This window comes from Pseudophryne corroboree, chromosome 10, assembly GCF_028390025.1.
Source record: "Pseudophryne corroboree isolate aPseCor3 chromosome 10, aPseCor3.hap2, whole genome shotgun sequence".
In the NCBI taxonomy this organism is placed as follows: domain Eukaryota; kingdom Metazoa; phylum Chordata; class Amphibia; order Anura; family Myobatrachidae; genus Pseudophryne; species Pseudophryne corroboree.
The window spans coordinates 314,980,734-315,007,717 of NC_086453.1; the positions used below are offsets into that span (position 1 = coordinate 314,980,734).

Consider the following 26,984-nt stretch of genomic DNA (forward strand, 5'->3'; position numbering starts at 1 on the left):
AAGCCTCAGTTAGGATACTGTGCCCGGACGAGCGTACACAATAAGGAAGGATTTATGAATCCCGGGTAAGACTCATACCAGCCACACCAATCACACTGTACAACCTGTGATCTGAACCCAGTTAACAGTATGATAACAGCGGAGCCTCTGAAAGATGGCTCACAACAATAATAACCCGATTTTTGTAACTATGTACAAGTATTGCAGATAATCCGCACTTGGGATGGGCGCCCAGCATCCACTACGGACTCCGAGAAATAGAATTATCGGTAAGTAAATTCTTATTTTCTCTATCGTCCTAGTGGATGCTGGGGTTCCTGAAAGGACCATGGGGATTATACCAAAGCTCCCAAACGGGCGGGAGAGTGCGGATGACTCTGCAGCACCGAATGAGAGAACTCCAGGTCCTCCTTAGCCAGGTTATCAAATTTGTAGGATTTTACAAACGTGTTTGCCCCTGACTAAATAGCCGCTCGGCAAAGTTGTAAAGCCGAGACCCCTCGGGCAGCCGCCCAAGATGAGCCCACCTTCCTTGTGGAATGGGCATTTACATATTTTGGCTGTGGCAGGCCTGCCACAGAATGTGCAAGCTGAATTGTATTACACATCCAACTAGCAAAAATCTGCTTAGAAGCAAGAGCACCCAGTTTGTTGGGTGCATACAGGATAACAGCAAGTCAGTTTTCCTGACTCCAGCCGTCCTGGAACCTATATTTTCAGGGCCCTGACCACATCTAGCAACTTGGAGTCCTCCAAGTCCCTAGTAGGCGCAAGACACCACAATAAGCTGGTTCAGGTGAAACACTGACACCACCTTAGGGAGAGAACTGGGGACGAGTCCGCAGCTCTGCCCTGTCCGAATGGACAAACAGATATGGGCTTCTTTGAGAAAAAAAAACCCACCAATTTTACACTCGCCTGGTCCAGGCCAGGTCCAAGAGCATGTTCACTTTTCATGTGAGATGCTTCAAATCCACAGATTTGACTGGTTTTAAACCAATGTGTTTTGAGGAATCCCAGAACTACGTTGAGATCCCACAGTGCCACTGGAGGCACAAAAGGGGGTTGTATATGCAATACTCCCTTGACAAACTTCTGGACTTCAGGAACTGAAGCCAATTCTTTCTGGAAAAAAAAATCGACAGGGCCGAAATTTGAACCTTAATGGACCCCAATTTGAGGCCCATAGACACCCCTGTTTGCAGGAAATGCAGGAATCGACCGAGTTGAAATTTCTTCGTGGGGCCTTCCTGGCCTCACACCACGCAACATATTTTCGCCACATGTGGTGATAATGTTGTGCGGTCACCTCCTTTCTGGCTTTGACCAGGGTAGGAATGACCTCTTCCTGAATGCCTTTTCCCTTAGGATCCGGCGTTCCACCGCCATGCCGTCAAACGCAGCTGCGGTAAGTCTTGGAACAGACATGGTACTTGCTGAAAAAAGTCCCTTCTTAGCGGCAGAGGCCATAAGTCCTCTGTGAGCATCTCTTGAAGTTCCGGGTACCAGGTCCTTCTTGGCCAATCCGGAGCCATGAGTATAGTTCTTACTCCTCTACGTCTTATAATTCTCAGTACCTTAGGTATGAAAAGCAGAGGATGGAACACATACACCGACTGGTACACCCACGGTGTTACCAGAACGTCCACAGCTATTGCCTGAGGGTCTCTTAACCTGGCGCAATACCTGTCCCGTTTTTTGTTCAGACGGGACGCCATCATGTCCACCTTTGGTAATTCCCAACGGTTTACAATCATGTGGAAAACTTCCCCATGAAGTTCCCACTCTGCCGGGTGGAGGTCGTGCCTACTGAGGAAGTCTGCTTCCCAGTTTCCATTCCCGGAATGAAACACTGCTGACAGTGCTATCACATGATTTTCCGCCCAGCGAAAAGTCCTTGCAGTTTTTGCCACTGCCCTCCTGCTTCTTGTGCCGCCCTGTCTATTTACGTGGGCGACTGCCGTGATGTTTTATCCCACTGGATCAATACCGGCTGACCTTGAAGCAGAGGTCTTGCTAAGCGTAGAGCATTATAAATTTACCCTTAGCTATATTTATGTGGAGAAAAGTCTCCAGACTTGATCACACTCCCTGGAAATTTTTTCCTTGTGTGACTGCTCCCCAGCCTCTCGGGCTGGCCTCCGTGGTCACCAACATCCAAAACTGAATGCCGAATCTGCGGCCCTCTAGAAGATGAGCACTCTGTAACCACCACAGGAGAGACACCCTTGTCCTTGGATATAGGGTTATCCGCTGATGCATCTGAAGATGCGATCCGGACCATTTGTCCAGCAGATCCCACTGAAAAGTTCTTGCATGAAATCTGCCGACTGGAATTGCTTCGAAGGAAGTCACCATTTTTTTTACCATGGCCCTTGTGCAATGATGCACTGATTTTAGGAGGTTCCTGACTAGCTCGGATAACTCCCTGGCTTTCTCTTCCGGGAGAAACACCTTTTTCTGGACTGTGTCCAGAATCATCCCTAAGCACAGGAGACTTGTTGTCGGGATCAGCTGCGAATTTGGAATATTTAGAATCCACCCCTGCTGTTGTAACAGTATCCGAGATAGTGCTACTCCGACCTCCAACTGTTCCCTGGACTTTGCCCTTATCAGGAGATCGTCCAAGTAAGGGATAATTAAGACGCCTTTTCTTCGAAGAAGAACCATCATTTCGGCCATTACCTTGGTAAAGACCCGGGGTGCCGTGGACAATCCAAACGGCAGCGTCTGAAACTGATAGTGACAGTTCTGTACCACGAACCTGAGGTACCCTTAGTGATAAGGGCAAATTTGGGACATGGAGGTAAGCATCCCTGATGTCTCGGGACACCATATAGTCCCCTTCTTCCCGGTTCGTTATCACTGCTCTGAGTGACTCCATCTTGATTTGAACCTTTGTAAGTGTTCAAATTTTTTTAGATTTAGAATAGGTCTCACCTAGCCTTCTGGCTTCAGTACCACAATATAGTGTGGAATAATACCCCTTTTCTTGTTGTAGGAGGGGTAATTTAATTATCACCTGCTGGGAATACAGCTCGTGAATTGTTTCCCATACTGCCTCCTTGTCGGAGGGAGACCTTGGTAAAGCAGACTTCAGGAGCCTGCGCAGGGGAAACGTCTCGACATTCCAATCTGTACCCCTGGGATACTACTTGTAGGATCCAGGGGTCCTGTACGGTCTCAGCGTCCTGCTGAGAGCTTGTCAGAAGCGGTGGAACGCTTCTGTTCCTGGGAATGGGCTGCCTGCTGCAGTCTTCTTCCCTTTCCTCTATCCCTGGGCAGATATGACTCTTATAGGGACGAAAGGACTGAAGCTGAAAAGACGGTGTCTTTTTCTGCAGAGATGTGACTTAGGGTAAAAACGGTGGATTTTCCAGCAGTTGCCGTGGCCACCAGGTCCGATGGACCGACCCCAAATAACTCCTCTTCCTTTATACGGCAATACACCTTTGTGCCGTTTGGAATCTGCATCACCTGACCACTGTCGTGTCCATAAACATCTTCTGGCAGATATGGACATCGCACTTACTCTTGATGCCAGAGTGCAAATATCCCTCTGTGCATCTCGCATATATAGAAATGCATCCTTTAAATGCTCTATAGTCCATAAAATACTGTCCCTGTCAAGGGTATCAATATTTTTAGTCAGGGAATCCGACCAAGCCACCCCAGCTCTGCACATCCAGGCTGAGGCGATCGCTGCTCGCAGTATAACACCAGTATGTGTGTATATACTTTTTATGATATTTTCCAGCCTCCTGTCAGCTGGCTCCTTGAGGACGGCCCTATCTATAGACGGTACCGCCACTTGTTCTGATAAGCGTGTGAGCGCCTTATCCACCCTAAGGGGTGTTTCCCAACGCGCCCTAACTTCTGGCGGGAAAGGGTATACCGCCCATATTTTCTATCGGGGGGAACCCCCGCATCATCACACACTTCATTTAATTTATCTGATTCAGGAAAAACTACGGTAGTTTTTTCACATCCCACATAATACCCTCTTTTGTGGTACTTGTAGTATCAGAAATATGTAACACCTCCTTCATTGCCCTTAACGTGTGGCCCTAATAAGGAATACGTTTGTTTATTCACCGTCGACACTGGATTCAGTGTCCCTGTCTGTGTCTGTGTCGACCGACTAAAGTAAACGGGCGTTTTAAAACCCCTGACGGTGTTTTTGAGACGTCTGGACCGGTACTAATTGTTTGTCGGCCGTCTCATGTCGTCAACCGACCTTGCCGCGTGTTGACATTATCACGTAATTCCCTAAATAAGCCATCCATTCCGGTGTCGACTCCCTAGAGAGTGACATCACCATTACAGGCAATTTCTCCGCCTCCTCATCAACATCGTCCTCATACATGTCGACACACACGTACCGACACACAGCACACACACAGGGAATGCTCTGATAGAGGACAGGACCTACTAGCCCTTTGGAGAGACAGAGGGAGAGTTTGCCAGCACACACCAAAAACGCTATAATTATATAGGGACAACCTTATATAAGTGTTTTCCCTTATAGCATCTTTTTTATATATTTCTAACGCCAAATTAGTGCCCCCCCTCTCTGTTTTAACCCTGTTTCTGTAGTGCAGTGCAGGGGAGAGCCTGGGAGCCTTCCCTCCAGCCTTTCTGTGAGGGAAAATGGCGCTGTGTGCTGAGGAGATAAGCCCCGCCCCTTTTTCGGCGGCCTCGTCTCCCGCTCTTAACGGATTCTGGCAGGGGTTAAATATCTCCATATAGCCCCCGGAGGCTATATGTGAGGTATTTTTAGCCAAAAATAGGTTTTCATTGCCTCCCAGGGCGCCCCCCTCCCAGCGCCCTGCACCCTCAGTGACTGCCGTGTGAAGTGTGCTGAGAGGAAATGGCGCACAGCTGCAGTGCTGTGCGCTACCTTAAGAAGACTGAGGAGTCTTCATGCCGCCGATTCTGGACCTTCTTCTTGTTTCAGCATCTGCAAGGGGGCCGGCGGCGAGGCTCCGGTGACCATCCAGGCTGTACCTGTGATCGTCCCTCTGGAGCTAATGTCCAGTAGCCAAAGAAGCCAATCCATCCTGCACGCAGGTGAGTTCACTTCTTCTCCCCTAAGTCCCTCGTTGCAGTGATCCTGTTGCCAGCAGGACTCACTGTAAAATAAAAAACCTAAGCTAAACTTTTCTAAGCAGCTCTTTAGGAGAGCCACCTAGATTGCACCCTTCTCGGCCGGGCACAAAAATCTAACTGAGGCTTGGAGGAGGGTCATAGGGGGAGGAGCCAGTGCACACCACCTGATCCTAAAGCTTTACTTTTTGTGCCCTGTCTCCTGCGGAGCCGCTATTCCCCATGGTCCTTTCAGGAACCCCAGCATCCACTAGGACGATAGAGAAAATTGGACTACGACCCCATTGACGCTCCACCCAAATAAAGCTTTGCCCTCATATCGGCCCAGCCTAGAAAAAAAGCACTACCGGCTACCACCATCCTGCTTTGCGGCTCAGGCCTGGGTCCTCATGGGCAGTTGCTTCTTCTGTGCTGCTGCTGTTATTGTATAACAGACCCCAGGGGATTCGGGTTCACATATCACCGGAGCCACAGGATAAATCTAATGAGATCAATGGTTATCTGTGTGATCGGCTTCTGTCAATCCGCAGATAGGGAAACCAGAGCGGTGATTACAGCCACACAAGTGCTCTGTCTCATGCGTAGACAGAGATGACGTGATGCCATAGGAGTCTAAGCTGTCTATACAGGTGTTATTGCAATCTATGTATATATGTTATTTCTGTGCTTAGAAGTGGAAAAAATAAGAATTTACTTACCGATAATTCTATTTCTCGGAGTCCGTAGTGGATGCTGGGGTTCCTGAAAGGACCATGGGGAATAGCGGCTCCGCAGGAGACAGGGCACAAAAGTAAAGCTTTTACAGGTCAGGTGGTGTGTACTGGCTCCTCCCCCTATGACCCTCCTCCAGACTCCAGTTAGGTACTGTGCCCGGCCGAGAAGGGTGCAATTCTAGGTGGCTCTCATAAAGAGCTGCTTAGAGAGTTTAGCTTAGGTTTTTTATTTTACAGTGATTCCTGCTGGCAACAGGATCACTGCAACGAGGGACAGAGGGGAGAAGAAGTGAACTCACCTGCGTGCAGGATGGATTGGCTTCTTGGCTACTGGACATGAAGCTCCAGAGGGACGATCACAGGTACAGCCTGGATGGTCACCGGAGCCACGCCGCCGGCCCCCTCACAGATGCTGAAGCAAGAAGAGGTCCAGAATCGGCGGCTGAAGACTCCTGCAGTCTTCTTAAGGTAGCGCACAGCACTGCAGCTGTGCGCCATTTTCCTCTCAGCACACTTCACACGGCAGTCACTGAGGGTGCAGGGCGCTGGGGGGGGGGCGCCCTGGGAGGCAAATGAAAACCTTTAAAAAGGCTAAAAATACCTCACATATAGCCCCAGAGGCTATATGGAGATATTTACCCCTGCCTAAATGTACTAAATAGCGGGAGACGAGCCCGCCGAAAAAGGGGCGGGGCCTATCTCCTCAGCACACGGCGCCATTTTCTGTCACAGCTCCGCTGGTCAGAAAGGCTCCCAGGTCTCTCCCCTGCACTGCACTACAGAAACAGGGTATAACAGAGAGGGGGGGCAAAATAAATGGCAATATATTAATATAAAAGCAGCTATAAGGGAGCACTTAATCATAAGGCTATCCCTGTCATATATATACGTTGCTTGCAATATTTTCTATAACAACATTGCATGTGACTTTTCCAGTAACAGCTTAAGGTGCCACTAATATTGTGTATTTCCTTTAGACTTTCTCTGTTCCCGTCTCAGCACTAAGGGGGTAATTCAGACCTGATCGTAGCAGCAAATTTGTTAGCAGCTGGGCAAAACCATGTGCACTGCAGGGGGTGCAGATATAACATGTGCAGAGAGAGTTAGATTTGGGTGGGGTGTGTTCAAACTGAAATCTAAATTGCAGTGTAAAAATAAAGCAGCCAGTATTTACCCTCCACAGAAACAAAATAACCCACCCAAATCTAACTCTCTCTGTACATGTTATATCTGCCCCCCCTGCAGTGCACATGGTTTTGCCCAACTGCTAACAAATTTTCTGCTACGATCAACTCTGAATTACCCCCATAGTCAACTATTAAGGAAAACTGTAAGTCATGCTACACCGATACAGAACGCTAGCAGAGGCTCACTGGGAGACGTGTTTCATACATTTTAAGACTGTATCACCAGTATACATGGAAAAGCCTTATACTTTGTTTCCCACCTGCTACAATTTTCAGATTGGTCTGTACCTTAATTTTGGGTAAGAAGCCAATGCGCCCACGTCTATGTTCCAGAATACGTGGTTCTTTAACCTTCACACCAAGATGTTTCATGTAGGTCAGGATGACATACTGTATGATGCCACTGTAAGAAGGTAAAAAGGAAAAATAAAATGACAAACAAAATAACAGCATAAATATACAGCCTATATTACAATATAGCCTATATTGCAATGCACATAGCACTTGTAAGAGATCACTCCCAGGAAGGGGGGTTAAAAATAAGTTGGAAATAAGCCCTAGTGAAAGATATGAATGATCTCTTTCATTAATGAACGAGATACAGTTCATATCTTTCAGTGTGGAGGCAGCAACGATGAACGATGTGCGGCCACGCGCTCGTTCATCGTTGGTGCCCCGTCGCTTGTACATGCAGGCCACTAAGGACGATCTCGTCCATATTTGCATGCACTGCTATGGAGCCAGGTGATGGGGGGAGTGAAGAAACTTCACTTCCCCCGTCACCGGGTCGCCCGTATCGGCGGTCGGGCAGCTCGGCTGCGGGTCTCCCAGTCTGTAGGGCCCATTACTTGTATGTAACTTGTAGATAAAAAGTGCAACTCTGTATGTCCATTGATTTACATTTCAGAAAGGTACGGTGGCTGCAAACTATTGTAAAAAATGCTTTTCTACTACAGAGGTTCAAGTAAGTTCAAGCTTAAAGTTCTCAATTAGAGGACAGCGGGGAGAACTTTTGCCGGAGCATTTGATCGGAAAATCAATAAGGTTTTTTATTTTTCAATGTGATCACTGGAAATCAAATTTATTGCCTGTCGCACAGGAGAAGAAATCATGTATTTTCTGATATACCAAGGTAGTTGTTTCCCTGTTCCAAAGAATAAAAAGGTGCCAATTACACTTTGCGACAGCCAAGAAGAAGCCATTACTTTCCTTCTGATCTCCAGGCATGTACAGTAGTTTCAGGCTAAGTGAACCAGAAAATAAACTGGTAACTGGATATCGTGCTGGGAGTGGAAAAGAAAACACTACCGAAGAAACAAAGAATTCAGGTAGACTGTGTTTATACCTCATTATTTTTCTCTATAGAGATGAAGACTTAAAAGATTTCTAAAATTTGACCCCACTGATTATGGTAAATCATACATATGTAAGCAAATAGCATCTTATCCACCACTGCATATCATTTCTGGGGGGGTTCCAGTGAATTTCATTAGCTTTAAACACAGACATCTATGTTTTTAAACTTGCAACGTGCAATATATAAAGCATGGGTCGTCAATCTGCGGCCCTCCAGCTGCTGTCAAACTACAAATCCCAGCATGCCCTGCCACAGATTTGCTATTAAGGCAAGCTAAAACTGAGGCAAGGCATGCTAGGATGTGTAGTTCCACAGCAGCTGAATGGCCACAGGTTGAAGACCGATGGACTAGAGCAAGCTAACTTATCCGAGATCAATATCCACCTATAAATACTTAGGATATATGGCTTGATCTTAACCTTTCATTTAGTCGCACAGGGGCCCTGACTTTCTAACTCGACCTGTTCTATGTCGGGCTATTTCCCAGTGCAGAAGGCGCATCACACAACAGATGCTAATGTCAGACTATGAGGTTGCAGTTTACGGTACGGTCCCCCTAACCTTAGCAAGCTCAACACACTTTACAGCTGAATCTGATGTTGAACAACAAAACACAATATTGTGAAATGCTATTTCATCTAAGCTGGCTGTCTATAGAATCTAGTCCGATGTTTCCCAACTCCATTCCACAGGGAACCCTAACACTGCATGTTTTCCAGGTCTCCTCAAAGAATCAAAAGTGAACTATATAAAAACCATCTGTGGTTCTTCAGACACGGACTGATAGGGTTCCCGGAACAGTGGAGTTGAGAAACACTGGTCTAGACCTAAGGGTAAATTTACTAAAGCTTCTCAAAGTGAACAGATTCGGTCTGTCATTTCTCATTTGCATCCTAGAAAATGACAGAAAGAATCTGATTGGTTGTTAGGGGCAACATCACCTCTTTTCACTTTTAGAAGCTTTAGTAAATTTACTCCCTAGTGTCTGATCCAGAGGTCTATTCTTTATGCAAATTCTGCAACCAATTCTCAGCCTAATGAGAGACACACTGGCATTGGCGCTATTCTGTCATGGCATGTACTAAGATGCACCATCAAAGACTGCACCTACAGTATGACAGATGCAATTTCGCCATATGAACATTGCAGCCTGTGCCAGTGCTACTGCGTCTTTAGACCATGGCACGCTGCGTCCAGCTTGCTACCCCGCGTCACCTCTCAGAAATACCTCACCAAAACATCATCTCTCTGCATACAATTGCGTGCGGCTTGAGCGCATGTGCCGACATCATCCGCTTACGTTCAACATCGACACTGCGTGTCTCTCTGCGTCAGGCACATAGAATTCATATTACCCATCTGTTCAGTCACAGACCTCGACCCTGCAGCAATGGTAGTAGCGCTAACAATATAATACCTACATCCAGAAAGCTGGTATGTGTTCCTGCATGCAATGAGGGATCTGGACACTCTGCCAGGCTCCATATTTTTGGCACATTGTAGATTAGCCCATTAACTCTGCTACCTGTGATCTTTTAAAAGGGTTGAGTATGACATACCGGTCATCGACATTGAAGATGTCGGAGGAGGTAAGTATCCCCACCCCCACCCTAACCCTCCTGGGGTGGCAGCTATGGCTCAGCCTTGTGGGGTGTGGCAGTTAGGGCTGCCCCACCCCCCAAAGCCTAACCCTAACCCCCCAGTGCCTCCCCCCCCCCCCCTTCCCCAACACCACCACCACCACAGGTATCCCGAAACCTTTGTGAAGTTATATGTAGGTGTACTGGCATCGGTCTAAAAAAAAATTGGTGCCGGTATTCCGGCGTCAGTGACATGACCGTCGGCATCCCGTCCATCCAGATGCTAAACGCATCCCTTTTCAAAACTTGACATTTGGCTTTATAACCATGAATTGTGATTAAGACGTAAATTCACATGACAGACACTACACGCTTGGCGCCGGTCACTCGCGCCAGGCATCTTGCGCTGCATGGCATATTGAGGCTAGGTGTATGAGAACGCATCTGTAGCAGAAAATTATAGGGGACTCTCAATGCATTTCTCCTTGGTGAAATACTTGATAAATATAGTGTCTGGACTTTTACTGGTATGCAGCCACAGTCGGTGATCAAAATAGTAACATAGTATCTGAGGTTGAAAAAAGACAATTGTCCATCGAGTTCAACCTATTTGTGGTCTCCTATGCATGATGATTTGACTAAAATTTCTGACTGATGCTGCTGTCAGCCGTTGCATTTTATCCCTATTTATAGTAACTATAATGCATGACTATGCACCATACCACTGGATATCCTTATCCATTAGGAATTTATCTAACCCATTCTTAAAGGTGTTGACAGATTCCGCCATTACAACTCCCTCAGGCAGGGAATTCCAAACACGTATTGTCCTTACCGTGAAAAAGCCTTTACGCCGTATTGTGCGGAATCTCCTCTCCTCTAACCTGAGCGAGTGTCCACGAGTCCTCTGTGTTGATCTAACCAAAAACAGGTCCCGCGCAAGCTCTGTGTATTGTCCCCTTATATATTTGTAGATGTTGATCATATCCCCTCTTAGTCTCCGCTTTTCCAGTGTAAACATGCCTAGTCTTTCAAGCCTTTCCTTGTATTCCATCGTCTCCATGCCCTTAATTAGTTTGGTCGCCCTCCTCTGTACCTTTTCAAGCTCCAGGATATCCTTTTTGTAGTACGGTGCCCAGAATTGTACACAGTATTCAAGGTGTGGCCTCACTAGTGATTTATATAACAGGAGTATCATACTCTCGTCCCTAGCATCAATACCCCGTTTTATGCATGCTAATATCTTATTAGCCTTCTTTGCTGCAGTCCTACTTTGGGTACTACTGCTTAGCTTGCTATCTATGAGGACACCTAAGTCCTTCTCCAGTACAGAATCCCCTAATTTTACCCCATTTAGTAGGTAGGTGTAATTTATGTTCTTGTTACCACAGTGCATTACCTTACATTTGTCTGTGTTGAAGCGCATTCTCCATTTGGCTGCCCATGCTTCTAATTTAACTAAGTCGTTCTGAAGAGACTCGGCATCCTCCTCTGTATTTATAGCCTTACACAATTTGGTATCATCTGCAAAAATTGACACCATGCTCTCTAGACCTTCTGTTAGGTCGTTAATGAAAATATTGAACAATAGCGGTCCTAATACTGAGCCTTGCGGCACACCACTTAGCACTTCAGTCCAAGTTGAAAAAGATCCATTAACCACAACGCGCTGCTTCCTATTATCTAACCAGTTTTTGACCCAAGTGCATATTGTGCTTCCTAGCCCTGATTCTTGTAGCTTGTAGATAAGTCTCATGTGTGGTACAGTATCAAACGCTTTGGCAAAGTCTAAAAGGATTACATCCACGTCTTTACCCTGATCTAGGTTTGTGCTTACTGTTTCATAAAAGCCAAGTAAGTTGGTTTGACAGGATCTGTCCTTCATAAACCCATGTTGATTCCTTTTAATGACCTTATTGGTTTCAAGGAACTTCTGAATACTATCTCTTAGAATACCTTCCAATACTTTCCCCACTATAGATGTAAGACTAACTGGTCTATAATTACCTGGTTCAGCTTTACTTCCCTTTTTGAATATAGGCACTACTTCCGCTATACGCCAGTCTTTGGGAACCATACCTGATATAACTGAATCCTTAAAGATCAAAGATAGCGGTTTTGCCAGTTCAGAGTGAAGCTCCATTAGAACCCTTGGATGAATACCATTGGGCCCTGGTGATTTATTAATCTTTAAATGTTTTAATCGGTCACAGACTACTTCCTCGCTTAAATAAGTACCTATCAGTGTGATATTCTCATTATTGAGATTGTGCGTTAGTCCCTGAATTGGGTCCTCACGAGTGAATACTGTTGAAAAATAAGAATTTACTTACCGATAATTCTATTTCTCGTAGTCCGTAGTGGATGCTGGGAACTCCGTAAGGACCATGGGGAATAGCGGCTCCGCAGGAGACTGGGCACAAAAGTAAAGCTTTAGGACTACCTGGTGTGCACTGGCTCCTCCCCCTATGACCCTCCTCCAAGCCTCAGTTAGGATACTGTGCCCGGACGAGCGTACACAATAAGGAAGGATTTATGAATCCCGGGTAAGACTCATACCAGCCACACCAATCACACCGTACAACCTGTGATCTGAACCCAGTTAACAGCATGATAACAGAGGAGCCTCTGGATAGATGGCTCACAACAACAATAACCCGATTTAGTTAACAATAACTATGTACAAGTATTGCAGACAATCCGCACTTGGGATGGGCGCCCAGCATCCACTACGGACTACGAGAAATAGAATTATCGGTAAGTAAATTCTTATTTTCTCCGACGTCCTAGTGGATGCTGGGAACTCCGTAAGGACCATGGGGATTATACCAAAGCTCCCAAACGGGCGGGAGAGTGCGGATGACTCTGCAGCACCGAATGAGAGTACTCCAGGTCCTCCTCAGCCAGGGTATCAAATTTGTAGAATTTTGCAAACGTGTTTGCCCCTGACCAAGTAGCTGCTCGGCAAAGTTGTAAAGCCGAGACCCCTCGGGCAGCCGCCCAAGATGAGCCCACCTTCCTTGTGGAATGGGCTTTTACAGATTTTGGCTGTGGCAGGCCTGCCACAGAATGTGCAAGCTGAATTGTATTACAAATCCAACGAGCAATAGTCTGCTTAGAAGCAGGAGCACCCAACTTGTTGGGTGCATACAGGATAAACAGCGAGTCAGATTTTCTGACTCCAGCCGTCCTGGAAACATATATTTTCAGGGCCCTGACTATGTCCAACAACTTGGGAGTCCTCCAAGTCACTAGTAGCTGCAGGTACCACAATAGGTTGGTTCAGATGAAACGCTGAAACCACCTTAGGGAGAAAATGAGAACGAGTCCTCAATTCCGCCCTGTCTGAATGGAAGATCAGATAAGGGCTTTTACAGGATAAAGCCGCCCATTCTGACACGCGCCTGGCCGAGGCCAGGGCCAACAGCATGACCACTTTCCATGTGAGATATTTTAACTCCACAGATTCAAGTGGTTCAAACCATTGTGACTTTGGGAACCCCAAAACTACATTGAGATCCCAAGGTGCCACTGGAGGCACAAAAAGGAGGCTGTATATGCAGTACCCCTTTTACAAACGTCTGAACTTCAGGAACTGAAGCTAGTTCTTTCTGGAAGAAAATTGACAGGGCCGAAATTTGAACCTTAATGGACCCCAATTTTAGGCCCATAGACACTCCTGTTTGCAGGAAATGCAGGAATCGACCTAGTTGAAATTCCTCCATCGGGGCCTTACTGGCCTCGCACCACGCAACATATTTTCGCCAAATGCGGTGATAATGCTTTGCGGTTACATCCTTCCTGGCTTTGATCAGGGTAGGGATGACTTCATCCGGAATGCCTTTTTCCTTCAGGATCCGGCGTTCAACCGCCCTGCCTTCAAACGCAGCCGCGGTAAGTCTTGGAATAGACAGGGTCCTTGATGGAGCAGGTCCCTTCTTAGAGGTAGAGGCCACGGGTCCTCCGTGAGTATCACTTGAAGTTCCGGGTACCAAGTCCTTCTTGGCCAATCCGGAGCCACGAGTATAGTTCTTACTCCCCTCCGTCTTATAATTCTCAGTACTTTTGGTAAGAGAGGAAGAGGAGGGAACACATACACTGACTGGTACACCCACGGTGTTACCAGAGCGTCCACAGCTATCGCCTGAGGGTCCCTTGACCTGGCGCAATACCTGTCCAATTTTTTGTTTAGGCGGGACGCCATCATGTCCACCTTTGGTTTTTCCCAACGGTTTACAATCATGTGGAAGACTTCTGCTGAGGAAGTCTGTTTCCCAGTTGTTCACTCCGGGAATGAACACTGCTGACAATGCTATCACATGATTTTCCGCCCAGCGAAAAATCCTTGCAGCTTCTGCCATTGCCCTCCTGCTTCTTGTGCCGCCCTGTCTGTCTACGTGGGCGACTGCCGTGATGTTGTTCGACTGGATCAGCACCGGCTGACCTTAAAGCAGAGGTCTTGCTTGGCTTAGGGCATTGTAAATGGCCCTTAGCTCCAAGATATTTATGTGAAGTGATGTCTCCAGGCTTGACCACAAGCCCTGGAAATTTCTTCCCTGTGTGACTGCTCCCCAGCCTCGCAGGCTGGCATCCGTGGTCACCAGGACCCAGTCCTGAATGCCGAATCTGCGCCCTCTAGAAGATGAGCACTCTGCAACCACCACAGAAGAGACACCCTTGTCTTTGGTGACAGGGTTATCCGCTGATGCATCTGAAGATGCGATCCGGACCATTTTTCCAGCAGGTCCCACTGGAAAGTTCTTGCGTGGAATCTGCCGAATGGAATTGCTTCGTAGGAAGACACCATTATTTCCCAGGACCCTTGTGCACTGATGCACTGACACTTGGCCTGGTTTTAGGAGGTTTCTGACTAGTTCGGATAACTCCCTGGCTTTCTCCTCCTGGAGAAACACCTTTTTCTGGACTGTGTCCAGGATCATCCTTAGGAATAGAAGACGTGTCGTCGGGATCAGCTGCAATTTTGGAATATTAAGAATCCAACCGTGCTGCCGCAACACTACTTGAGATAGTGCTACCCCGACTACCAACTGTTCCCTGGATCTTGCCCTTATCCGGAGATCGTCCAAGTAAGGGATAATTAAAACTCCCTTCCTTCGAAGGAGTATCATCATTTCGGCCATTACTTTGGTAAAGACCCGGGGTGCCGTGGACAAACCAAACGGCAGCGTCTGAAACTGATAGTGACAGTTCTGTACCACAACCTGAGGTACCCTTGGTGAGAAGGGTAAATTGGGACATGGAGATAAGCATCCTTGATGTCCAGAGACACCATATAATCCCCTTCTTCCAGGTTTGCAATCACCGCTCTGAGTGACTCCATCTTGAATTTGAACCTTTGTATGTAAGTGTTCAAGGATTTCAGATTTAAATTAGGTCTCACCGAGCCGTCCGGCTTCGGTACCACAAACAGCGTGGAATAATACCCCTTTCCCTGTTGTAGGAGGGGTACCTTGATTATCACCTGCTGGGAATACAGCTTGTGAATGGCTTCCCATACCGCCTCCCTGTCGGAGGGAGACGTCGGTAAAGCAGACTTTAGGAAACGGCGAAGGGGAGACGTCTCGGATTCCAATTTGTACCCTTGAGAGACCACCTGAAGGATCCAGGGGTCCACCTGTGAGTGAGCCCACTGCACGCTGAAAATTTTTGAGACGGGCCCCCACCGTGCCTGAGTCCGCTTGTAAAGCCCCAGCGTCATGCTGAGGACTTGGCAGAAAACGGGAGAGGGCTTCTGTTCCTGGGAACTGGCTGTTTGCTGCAGCCTTTTTCCTCTCCCTCTGCCACGGGGCAGAAATGAGGAGCCTTTTGCCCGCTTGCCCTTATGGGGCCCAAAGGACTGCGCCTGATAATATAGGCGTCTTGAGAGGCTACCTGGGGTAAAAATGTGGATTTCCCAGCCGTTGCCGTGGCCACCAGGTCTGTTAGACCTACCCCAAATAACTCCTCCCTTTTATAAGGCGATACTTCCATATGCCTTTTGGAATCAGCATCACCTGACCACTGTCTTGTCCATAACCCTCTTCTGGCAGAAATGGACAGCGCACTTACTCTTGATGCCAGTCGGCAAATATCCCTCTGTGCATCACGCATATATAGAAATGCATCTTTTAAATGCTCTATAGTCAGTAATATACTGTCCCTATCTAGGGTATCAATATTGTCAGTCAGGGAATCCGATCCAGCCACCCCAGCACTGCACATCCAGGCTGAGGCGATTGCTGGTCGCAGTATCACACCCGTGTGAGTGTATATACATTTTACTGCTTTCTGTCAGCAGGTTCCTTAAGGGCGGCCGTAGCCGGGGACGGTAGTGCCACCTGTTTAGACAAGCGTGTGAGCGCTTTATTCACCCTAGGGGGTGTTTCCCAACGTGCCCTATCCTCTGGCGGGAAGGGGTATGATGCTAATAACTTTTTAGGAATTAACAGTTTTTATCGGGGGAAACCCACGCATCATCACACACTTCATTTAATTCCTCAGATGCAGGAAAAACTACAGGCAGTTTTTTCTCACCCAACATAATACCCTTTTTAGTGGTACTGGTATTATCAGAAATGTGTAAAAACATTTTCCATAGCCTACTGGAAGTCACATTCGTCTCTTAATCGTCGACACTGGAGTCAGTATCCGTGTCGGCGTCTGTATCTGCCATCTGCGGTAACGGGCGTTTTAGAGCCCCTGATGGCTTTTGAGACCCCTGGACAGGCACAGGCTGAGTCGCCGGCTGTCTCATGTCATCAATCTTTTGTAAAGAGCTGACTCTGTCACATATTCCTTCCATAAGCTCATCCACTCAGGTGTCGACTCCCTAGGGGGTGACATCTCTGTTACAGGCAATTTCTCCGCCTCCACATCATTTTCCTCCTCATACATGTCGACACAACGTACCGACACACAGCACACACACAGGGAATGCTCTGATAGAGGACAGGACCCCACTAGCCCTTTGGGGAGACAGAGGGAGAGTATGCCAGCACACACCAGAGCGCTATATATATATATACAGGGATAACCTTATATAAGTGTTTTTCCCCTTATAGCTGCTGTATTGTTATACAGCGCCTAATTAGTGCCCCCCTCTCTTTTTTAACCCCTTTCTGTAGTGTAGTAACTGCAGGGGAGAGTCAGGGAGCTTCCCTCCAACGGAGCTGTGAGAGAAAATGGCGCCAGTGTGCTGAGGAGATAGGCTCCGCCCCCTTCTCGGCGGCCTTTTCTCCCATTTTTCTGTGGAATCTGGCAGGGGTTAAAATTCATCCATATAGCCCTGGGGGCTATATGTGATGTATTTTCGCCAGCCAAGGTGTTTTTATTGCTGCTCAGGGCGCCCCCCCCTAGCGCCCTGCACCCTCAGTGACCGAAGTGTGAAGTGTGCTGAGGAGCAATGGCGCACAGCTGCAGTGCTGTGCGCTACCTTGGTGAAGACAGGATGTCTTCTGCCGCCGATTTTCCGGACCTCTTCTTGCTTCTGGCTCTGTAAGGGGGCCGGCGGCGCGGCTCTGGGACCGGACTCCGAGGCTGGGCCTGTGTTCGGTCCCTCTGGAGCTAATGGTGTCCAGTAGCCTAAGAAGCCCAATCCACTCTGCACGCAGGTGAGTTCGCTTCTTCTCCCCTTAGTCCCTCGATGCAGTGAGCCTGTTGCCAGCAGGTCTCACTGAAAATAAAAAACCTAAAACTAAACTTTCACTAAGAAGCTCAGGAGAGCCCCTAGTGTGCACCCTTCTCGGCCGGGCACAAAAATCTAACTGAGGCTTGGAGGAGGGTCATAGGGGGAGGAGCCAGTGCACACCAGGTAATCCTAAAGCTTTACTTTTGTGCCCAGTCTCCTGCGGAGCCGCTATTCCCCATGGTCCTTACGGAGTTCCCAGCATCCACTAGGACGTCAGAGAAAAAACTAATTTAGTGTGTCCGCTATGTCATTATCATTTTTGCTTAAGACTCCCAACTTGTCTTTTAAAGGGCCTATACTCTCCTTCTTTAATCTCTTGCTATTAATGTATTTAAAGAATTTTTTGGGATTCGCTTTGCTTTCCTTTGCTACTAGTTTTTCAGTTTCTACTTTAGCCGCTCGTATTTCCTTTTTGCAAATTTTGTTACATTCCTTATAGTGCTGAAATGACTCTGCTTTCCCGTCAGATTTGTATTTTTTAAATGCTCGCCTTTTCTTGCCCATAAATTCCTTAATCTTTTTGTTAAGCCACATCGGTTTATGATTTTTATTCCTTTTTTTGCTACTCATAGGAATACATGTGAGTGTATTTTTAGCTAGCAGGAATTTTAGTACCTCCCATTTCTCCGTAGTATTTTTTCCTAAAAACAAACCTTCCCATTCAATATCCCTGAAAAATACCCTCATCTTTTCAAAATTTGCTTTGCTAAAGTTTAAAGTCCTAGTTGAGCCAGTATAGGGCTGTTTATAGAAACTGATATTGAATGTGACCATATTGTGGTCGCTGTTTCCTATGGGTTCCCCTACTATAATACCCGATACCAAATCCCCATTGTTTGTTAATACCAGGTCTAAGATTGCATTGTACCTAGTTGGTTCCTCAATTAGTTGGACTAAGTAGTTATCATTAAGTGTGTTTAAAAACATATTGCCCCTAGCAGTATCACATGAATCGTTTTTCCAGTTTATCTCTGGATAGTTAAAATCTCCCATCACTACTATGTCTCCTACTCCTGCTGCTCTTTCAATTTGCTTTAGTAACAATTCCTCATCAGATGCGTTGATACCAGGCGGCCTATAGCATACACCCAATACTAACTTTTTTATTCCTTTTTCCCCGCATGCAATTTCTACCCATAATGTCTCGACAGTGTCTACAGTCCCCTCCTGAATATCTTCCCATATATTAGGTTTTAAAAACGGCTTTACGTAAAGACACACCCCTCCACCCTTTTTATTTAGTCTGTCTCTCCTAAACAGTGTATAGCCTTCTAGATTGACTGTCCAATCATGAGATTCATCCCACCAAGTTTCAGTAATGCCTATAATATCATACTGTTTGCTTGCTGCAAGTATTTCTAGTTCACCCTTTTTACCAGTAATGCTTCTGGCGTTTACATACATACAACTAAGATAAGTATTTTCCCTTGTGTTAGGGACATCTTTCACCTTATGTAGCAAGGATGACCTGTAATCATCATTGGTTAGTGCTTTGGTAAAATCCCTTTTAGTACCCATGTTAGTAACCTTACCGCCTGCTCTTACCCTCCCCCCAACTTCTCCCCCATTTCGTTTACTACCGCCATCCCCACTATTCTCACTGCATGACCCGTAGTTTCTAGCTAAACCCTCCCCCCAGGCTCCTAGTTTAAAATCTCCTCCAACCTTCTAACCATCCTTCCCCCCAGCACCGCTGCCCCCTCCTCAGTCAGGTGCAATCCGTCACGACAAAAGAGATGGCGCCTGACTGAGAAGTCCGCCCAGTGTTCCAGGAACACAAACCCCTCTTTCCTGCACCAATCCCTAAGCCACACATTTACCTCCCTAATCTCCCTCTGCCTCCCTGGACTAGCGCGTGGCACGGGTAATAATTCCGAGAATATTACCTTAGATGTCCTTGCCTTCAGTTTCTTTCCTAAGTCCCTATAGTCTTTCTTAAGGACATCCCACCTTCCGCTAATTTTGTCATTGGTGCCAACGTGCACCAAGACCGCCGGGTCTTTGCCAGCCCCTCCCAACAATCTATCTACCCGGTCCGCGATGTGCCGTACCCGAGCACCCGGGAGACAACAGACTGTACGGCGATCACGGTCCCGGTAGCAGATTGCCCTATCTGCCTTCCTGATGATAGAATCCCCTACCACCACCATCTGACTAGGTACCTCTCTATCTTTTATCCCAACTGCGCCAGAGGGACCGCACCTCTGGATGCTAGAGGGAGCAGTCTCCTCCGGCACCGTCATTTCCTCACTATCATCCTCCGATTCCTCGTCCAATCGGGCAAATTTGTTCGGGTTTGATAGTTCGGAGATGTCGTGCCTCCCCCTCTTTTTCTTCCTTCTAACTGTGACCCAACTGGCTACCTGATCATCATCATCCTCTTCTACCAGTGACCCCTCCCGCAACTCCTCCACCGTTCTGTCTAAACTACGCTCGAGATAGTGATAATCACAATGTCGACAGCAGGCCGACATTGATGATGTCATCATTTCCATTAGGGTTACCCTTAGGGTTAGGTATAGAATAAGTTACAAACACAATGCCTATATTTCAACTACGTCAACATCACAACCATGTCAACATTCTCACGTCGGCACTGACCCCATTCCCTAGTACACAGCATGTTTATCTGTTGTGCTTTCCCTTTCCTCCCATTTCTCTCTGGGTAGCAGCTATTTGTCATCACCATCAGTGGTTTATAGAGATTGCTGAGAGGTTACGCAGGATATTAAGCCAGCCTGTTGTCACCAGAGTCCACTATATTTCCTGCACTGCAATTTATCAGTCTATTTGTCACTGTTCGGAGCTAGATTTTGATTAAATTCCACTTTACTTCCAGAAATACACCGGCGTACGCATGTTTCCACTAATGAGACATTTTTCTGGAGCTGGGCGATCATTGTTACCGTTCTGGGGATCTAAAAGCTCAAAATAATCTCTCCTGTGGCTTCTGAAACCTTTAATGAGATGCCATTAGGTACTCAGGAATAATTTGATCATGGGTCGCAGGTCTCCTGGTATTTCTATACAAAACAACAAAAAGCATTCAAATAAATCTGCCAAATAGGACAGCATATAACCAGTGTATGGGTTCCATGGTTACCCGACCACCAGATACAAAAGTGCCCTCATACACCTATGCTCAATACTTTAAACGCGAGCAAGCCGCGCTTAGTGGCGTTGCATCTTTTTGCCCGAATGTGTGTCTTAGGGGGGAGATGTACTAAGCAGTGAAAAGAGTGGAGAAGTTGCCCATGGCAACCAATCAGCTGCTCTTTTATCATTTTATAGTATGCAAATTATAAATGTTACTTCAGCGCTGATTGGTTGCCATGGGCAACTTCTTTACTCTTTTCACTGCTTAGTACATTTCCCCCTAAATCAAAATTGGAGGTGACAAAACTGCTTCATGAGACTACGCTGATGAATTTGATAGGCAACACTTGTATCTCTGTGTGCGACCTGCATACCAAGCACAATGGAAGTAGGAGTGAGAAGAAGCGGCGGGGCGCTACATCGCAGCACTTCATATACAGATCCAGACTCTGTCGCACACAGCTATACAAGTGTCACATATAAAATTAATCAGTGCAGTCCCACGGTTTTGTAGAATCTATAGTCGAAAGGTACGCAGAAAACACGCTCTGCGCAAGCGCGGGGCCTGGCACACCATGAAAGAATGATGTGCGACTGCTGCAATAGTGTAAGAAGACACCTGTTTGAATGGAAATATAAGACATGATAAACTGGCAGCAGTGCCAGAGTAACATACCACAGTCTAGATCTTGAGAGCACAAAGCAAAGCTTTCTTGAAGAAGACCGATCTGTAACTAAAAAGTCCATTGATAAATCCTACACCTCTACCACTAGAGGACATCAGGCGGTGCAGATGAAATGATTTCTGCATGAATAAAATAATCGTCTTCTCACGGAAATCCGTCCCAGTCTGAAAAGATTCTATTAATTCATATTTGTCTGTGGCTATCCCATTTCAACAAAAGCTTAACGTCTTGAATAATTGATGGATGTTCATTTACTAAACAGAGCCTGTTTGTGTCTGCCAATCTGTTGAGAATAATTAGGCATTTTAACCCCGTTCCTCTCTATACATAATTAGAAAGATGGATTATTATTTTTTTACCTTCTAATGAAACGAACAGATTGCAATCATAAACAGCTAAATAGGTTTTCTGTACTAAAGACTGACCTGTCTCCGAATACCTATAAAAATCTCAAGCACCAAAATCACAATATCCTATTTAAGTATTACATCTACAATTGTGATCATCTCTTTGCTTTCCATTATTTCTATTATGCTGTGAAATGTTTATTTTATTTTCATTTTACAATTTTTTATTTTCCAAACTCTTTATTTTCAACATAGGACTCGTATAGCGACTAATCTCCCGTCTAACGTGACGGGAGATCACGGGGCGAAATTCAATTGGTCTTTTTTTATTGTGCCCATCGCGATCAGCGTAAAGCGGATAGAACCGACTAAAGTTATGAGCGTGACAAGTCCCGTAAGTGAGCTGCGCAGCAACTTTTTTACGTTTTCATCTTGTTTGCACCGCAGACACAGTGAAACATTTCTCAATCTATAACAGACACACCGGGCTGCAACTTTAATTGCACAGGAATTAGTTCTAAATTTGTGCAAAGACGCACATGAAGAACAATGGAACTTGGCATGAAAAAGTTGCAGGCCGCTGCATGGTAGCATTTCATATAAAGACTCATTCGTGTCACAAACAAATCAGTGCAGTCTCGTGAAGCAGCTTTGTCACATCGCATTGCCACTAAGACGCGAAGAAGGCGCTCGGTGCAAGCAGAGTCGCATGGGATCTGGCGTGCCAGGAAGGGCTGTCTGGTACAACTGCAGCAACAGTGAATGATACTGGGGCAGGCTCTATTTGTTTCTAGTCGGCAGATTCTGACAGTTTGAATATATCAGGAAGTCACCTTTTGGGAAGGAAAAGAAGCAGCTCCGAGGAGTTTTTGAAAGAGGAGCTTTAAAGAGGAAGTTGAGGAATTTATAAACCTTACCTAAAATATAGGGATTTTTGTTTACTTACCGTAAAATCTCTTTCTCTGAGTCCATCTGGGGGACGCTGCGCTGTTACTTGTGGGTTAGAGGTGTGTGGTAGTGGAGTTTGGCACAGAATCTATCAAAAAGCTGCCTCCTCCCCCCTCTAACCCCTCCCATCTCCTTCCTGCTCAGCCATCACTCAGTTAACGTTCAGCCAAGCCAAAGGAGATAGACCAGAACAAAAAAACAACCAAATAAACAAGACAAAACTACGGGAGGGATCGCAGCGTCCCCCAGATGGACTCAGAGAAAAAGATTTTACGGTAAGTAAACAAAAATCCCTATTTCACGGTCATCCATCTGGGGGACGCTGCGCTGTTACTTGTGGGATTTCCCAAAGCAAGCTAATGAGAGGAGGGAGACGTTGACGGCATAGCCGTCTGTAAAATACGACGCCCAACAGAGGCAGTCTCCAAACCAAAAGTATGAAAACGGTAAAACTTTGTGAAAGTATGGACTGACGACCAGGTCGCCGCCCTGCACAGCTGTACCACCGCGAACAGCCCAAGATGCTCCAACTGCTCTAGTCGAATGAGCCCTAATTGAGTCAGGAACCGAAACATTCGAAGACACATAAGCCTGTCTGATGGCCGAAGTTATCCAACGGGCCACAGTGTTCTTGGAAGCCGGCCAACCTCGTTTGGGAGCATCAATCAAAACCAGCAAGGTATCCGTACGACGGAAAGACTCCGTGCGAGACAAATAAATACGTAAGGCCCGAACAACATCCAGGAGGGCCAAATGGGAGTTCCCCCCAGGAGACTACGACGGAGTAAATGCTGGAAGGACAATGTCCTGATTTAAATGGAATGCTGACCTTTGGAAGGAAAGAAGGCTTAGTCCGCAGAACCACCCGGTTCTCATGAAACACTAACAAGGGTGGCCTGCAAGAAAGAGCCGCCAACTCAGACACTCGTCTAGCTGAGGCAATAGCCAAAAGAAAAACAACTTTTTGTGTTAGATAACGTAGTTCCACAGATTCCAAAGGTTCAAATGGAGATTTTTGAAGGGCCGTAAGGACCAAGTTTAAATCCCAGGGAGGAACCGGAGGAACAAAAGGTGGTTGAATTCGAAGTACTTCCTGAAGGAATGTTTGAACCTCTGGAATGATCGCTAGTTTCTTTTGAAAAAGAACCGACAAGGCTGAAACCTGACCCTTCAGTGAAGAAAGCCTCAGGCCCTTATCGAGACCCTCCTGAAGGAAAGAGAGCAGGCGAGGAAGTCTAAACAAATGCGGAGTCAAGCCCCACTTTTCGCACCAAGCAATGTAAATACGTCATACCCTATGGTAAATGCCAGAAGTCACCGGTTTTCTAGCCCGAATCATCGTCTGTACAACAGAACGAGACAGACATTTTGCTTTTAAAATGTTGGATTCAAGAACTAAGCCGTCAAAGCCAGCCGACTTAAATCTGGGTGGCGACAAGGCCCTTGAAGAAGAAGATCTGGTCGCAGGGGGAGACGAAAGGGGTCTCCGACGACCATGCTGCGCAGAAGAGTGTACCACTGTCGGCGCGGCCAATCAGGAGCCACCAGAATTATTGCGAGACCTTCTCGCCGAATGCGTTTAAGTAGACGTGGAAGCAGTGGAATTCGCGGAAACACGTAACCCAGTTGAAACTGCCACGGAGCTGTTAGAGCATCGATCAGAAATGCTTGAGGATCCTGAGTCCTCGAGCCGTAGTGAGGAAGTTTCTTGTTGAGGCGAGACGCCATTAGGTCTACGTCGGGCATTCCCCAGCGGCCCACTAGAGAGATAAACACTTCCTGGTGAAGTTCCCATTCTCCCGGATGAATCGTGTGACGACTCAAAAAATCTGCTTCCCAGTTCTCGACTCCTGGAATGTGAATTGCGGATATTACGGGAACCCAACGTTCCGCCCACGTGAGAATCTGAGCGACTTCTCTCATTGCGGACCAGCTGCGAGTTCCTCCCTGTTTGTTGATGTAAGCCACTGCCGTGGCATTGTCGGACTGCACATGAACTGGATGACCCTGTACCATGGTTTGAATCTGAAGGAGTGCATACCGGATCGCCCTCAATTCCAGAATGTTAATCTGTAATTTTAACTCCTGACTGTTCCAGCGCCCCTGGAAGTGATGAGTCTGGAACACTGCTCCCCAACCACTGAGGCTTGCGTCCGTGGTGACCATCATCCAAGACCAAACCGTGAACAGCGCTCCTTTTCTCAAATTGTGACTGTGAAGACACCAGTGAAGCGACTGACGAGTCTTTACCGACAAGCGGATCAACTGCAATTCGAGATGTGGATCCGTCCGAGCCCAACAGCTGAGAATCTGAGCCTGAAGAGGTCGGGCATGAAATCTGGCGTATGGGACTGCCTCGAATGAGGACACCATCTTGCCTAACACCTGCATGCATCTGAGGACCGACACTACCGGTAAGTGTAACAGGGTCCGGATTCTGGACTGCAGATCCTGAATCTTGTCCGTAGGAAGAAACACCTTCTGGCTGTTGGTGTCGAATAAAAGTCCCAGAAAAAACATTTTCTGGGAAGGGAGTAAAGACGACTTTGGAAAGTTGATTATCCACCCGAATGACTGCAGAGTCTCTGTCGTTAGACGCAGGTTCAGAGTGAGAATCTCCGCTGACGGGGCCTTGACCAACAGGTCGTCCAAGTATGGAGTGATGTTGACCCCTTGACAACAGAGAACCGCGACAACATGACCCATGACCTTTGTAAATCCCGAGGAGCCGTAGAGAGACCAAAGGGAAGAGCCTGAAACTGAAAATGCCACGGACTGACTGCAAATCTCAGAAGAGATTGATGTCCTATCCAAATTGGGACATCTAAGTAGGCGTCTTTTATGTCTATTGAAACCAAATATTCCCCTGGCTCCATGGCGGCGATAATTGAGCGAATGGATTCCATCTTGAATTTTTGGGTTGAGAGATACGGGTTGAGGGCTTTTAGATTCAGAATGGGTCGGAACGAACCATCCGGTTTGTCCACGAGAAAAAGACCCAAGTAAAAGCCCCAACCCCTCTGAGGAGAGGGAACCGGAAGGATTACTCCATTTTGTAAGAGGGTTGCTGTTGCCTGGAGAAGAGCTTGCCGTCTGGAGGGATCGTCTGGGAGAGGTGTGACGAATAGCCGGAATGGGACTATCTCTTCGAGATCCAACATATATCCTCTGGATATGACCCCCATTACCCACCGATCTGGTTTCGACAGGAGCCACACTTCCCTGAACTGAAGTAACCGAGCCCCAACCTTCATCGATCCCTCTGGAAGACCTGAAGCGTCATGCATCAGGCTTGTCGGCAGGCTTACTGGCCGGTCTGCGAGTAGCCTGAGATCCTCTACCTCTGAATGACCCTCTTCGTGGAAATCTGGAGAAAGCACGAAAGGATTGGAAACTACCTCTGCCCTGCGTACGAAAGGACCGTGGAAGAAAGGGGCTCTTTCCTCCAGTAGTATCTGAAATAATCTTCTTTAACTCCGATCCAAAAAGAAACTCCCCTTCAAAAGGAACTGCCGTCAAGGTCTGCTTTGAGTCCGAATCAGCATTCCAAACCCTAAGCCAAAGAGACCGTCTTGCTGATACTGTCAAGCCAGAAACACAGGACTGTAGCGCAACAGAATCTAACAAGGCCTCACCCACATAAGTAAGAGCCTCCGAAATCTGTTCTGCTAATTGAATGGCTTCCGACGGATCGTCCGACTGCATTCCAGATACGACCTGTGCTAGCCATTCATCCACGGCCTTGAGGACCCAGGCACCCGCCAGAACTGGACGGAGAGAGACACCCGATAAAGAAAACATAGATTTTAGTAATGCTTCTATCTTCCTATCGGTAGGGTCTTTTAAAGTCATGGACTGTACCGAAGGAATAACCGTAGCTTTTGCCAAATGTGAAATAGGAGCGTCTACCTTTGGGGCTGTCTCCCAAAATTTTGTATCTTCCTCCGTAAAAGGATATAGAAATTTTTATTTCTTAGGAGCCTGGAAACGAGAATCCGGTTTAAGCCAGGGTTCTTTTAAAATATCCGCAAAGTGAGAGTAAGAAGGGAAGGCAGTAACCTGTCTCTTCTGTCGTTTGAAAAAGGCAGAGGAAGTCTCCGCCACTGCCGCATCCTGAATATTAAGAGTCTGACGAATGGCTTCTATTAGTAATCTAACACCTGAACTAGTAGATAGCTCCTCATCTTCCCAAGCCGAAACTTCGTCCCATTCAGGATCTACCTCCCCTTCCTCCAATAGAGATGTCAGAGAATCCAACTCCTCTCCCGGAAACGCTA

At 46.9% G+C, this 26,984-nt stretch overlaps 1 protein-coding gene across 4 annotated transcripts in view; it reads right to left on the reverse strand.

Annotated features, from left to right (window-relative positions):
• Positions 1–26,984, reverse strand: part of ARHGEF12 (Rho guanine nucleotide exchange factor 12) — a 468,564-nt gene that overhangs the window by 191,045 nt on the left and 250,535 nt on the right. For all 4 annotated transcript variants that reach the window (XM_063943505.1, XM_063943503.1, XM_063943502.1 and 1 more), the window contains one exon: positions 7,295–7,409. In XM_063943505.1, the coding sequence (XP_063799575.1) occupies positions 7,295–7,409 (115 nt within the window). The remainder of the gene's footprint in view (positions 1–7,294; positions 7,410–26,984) is intronic.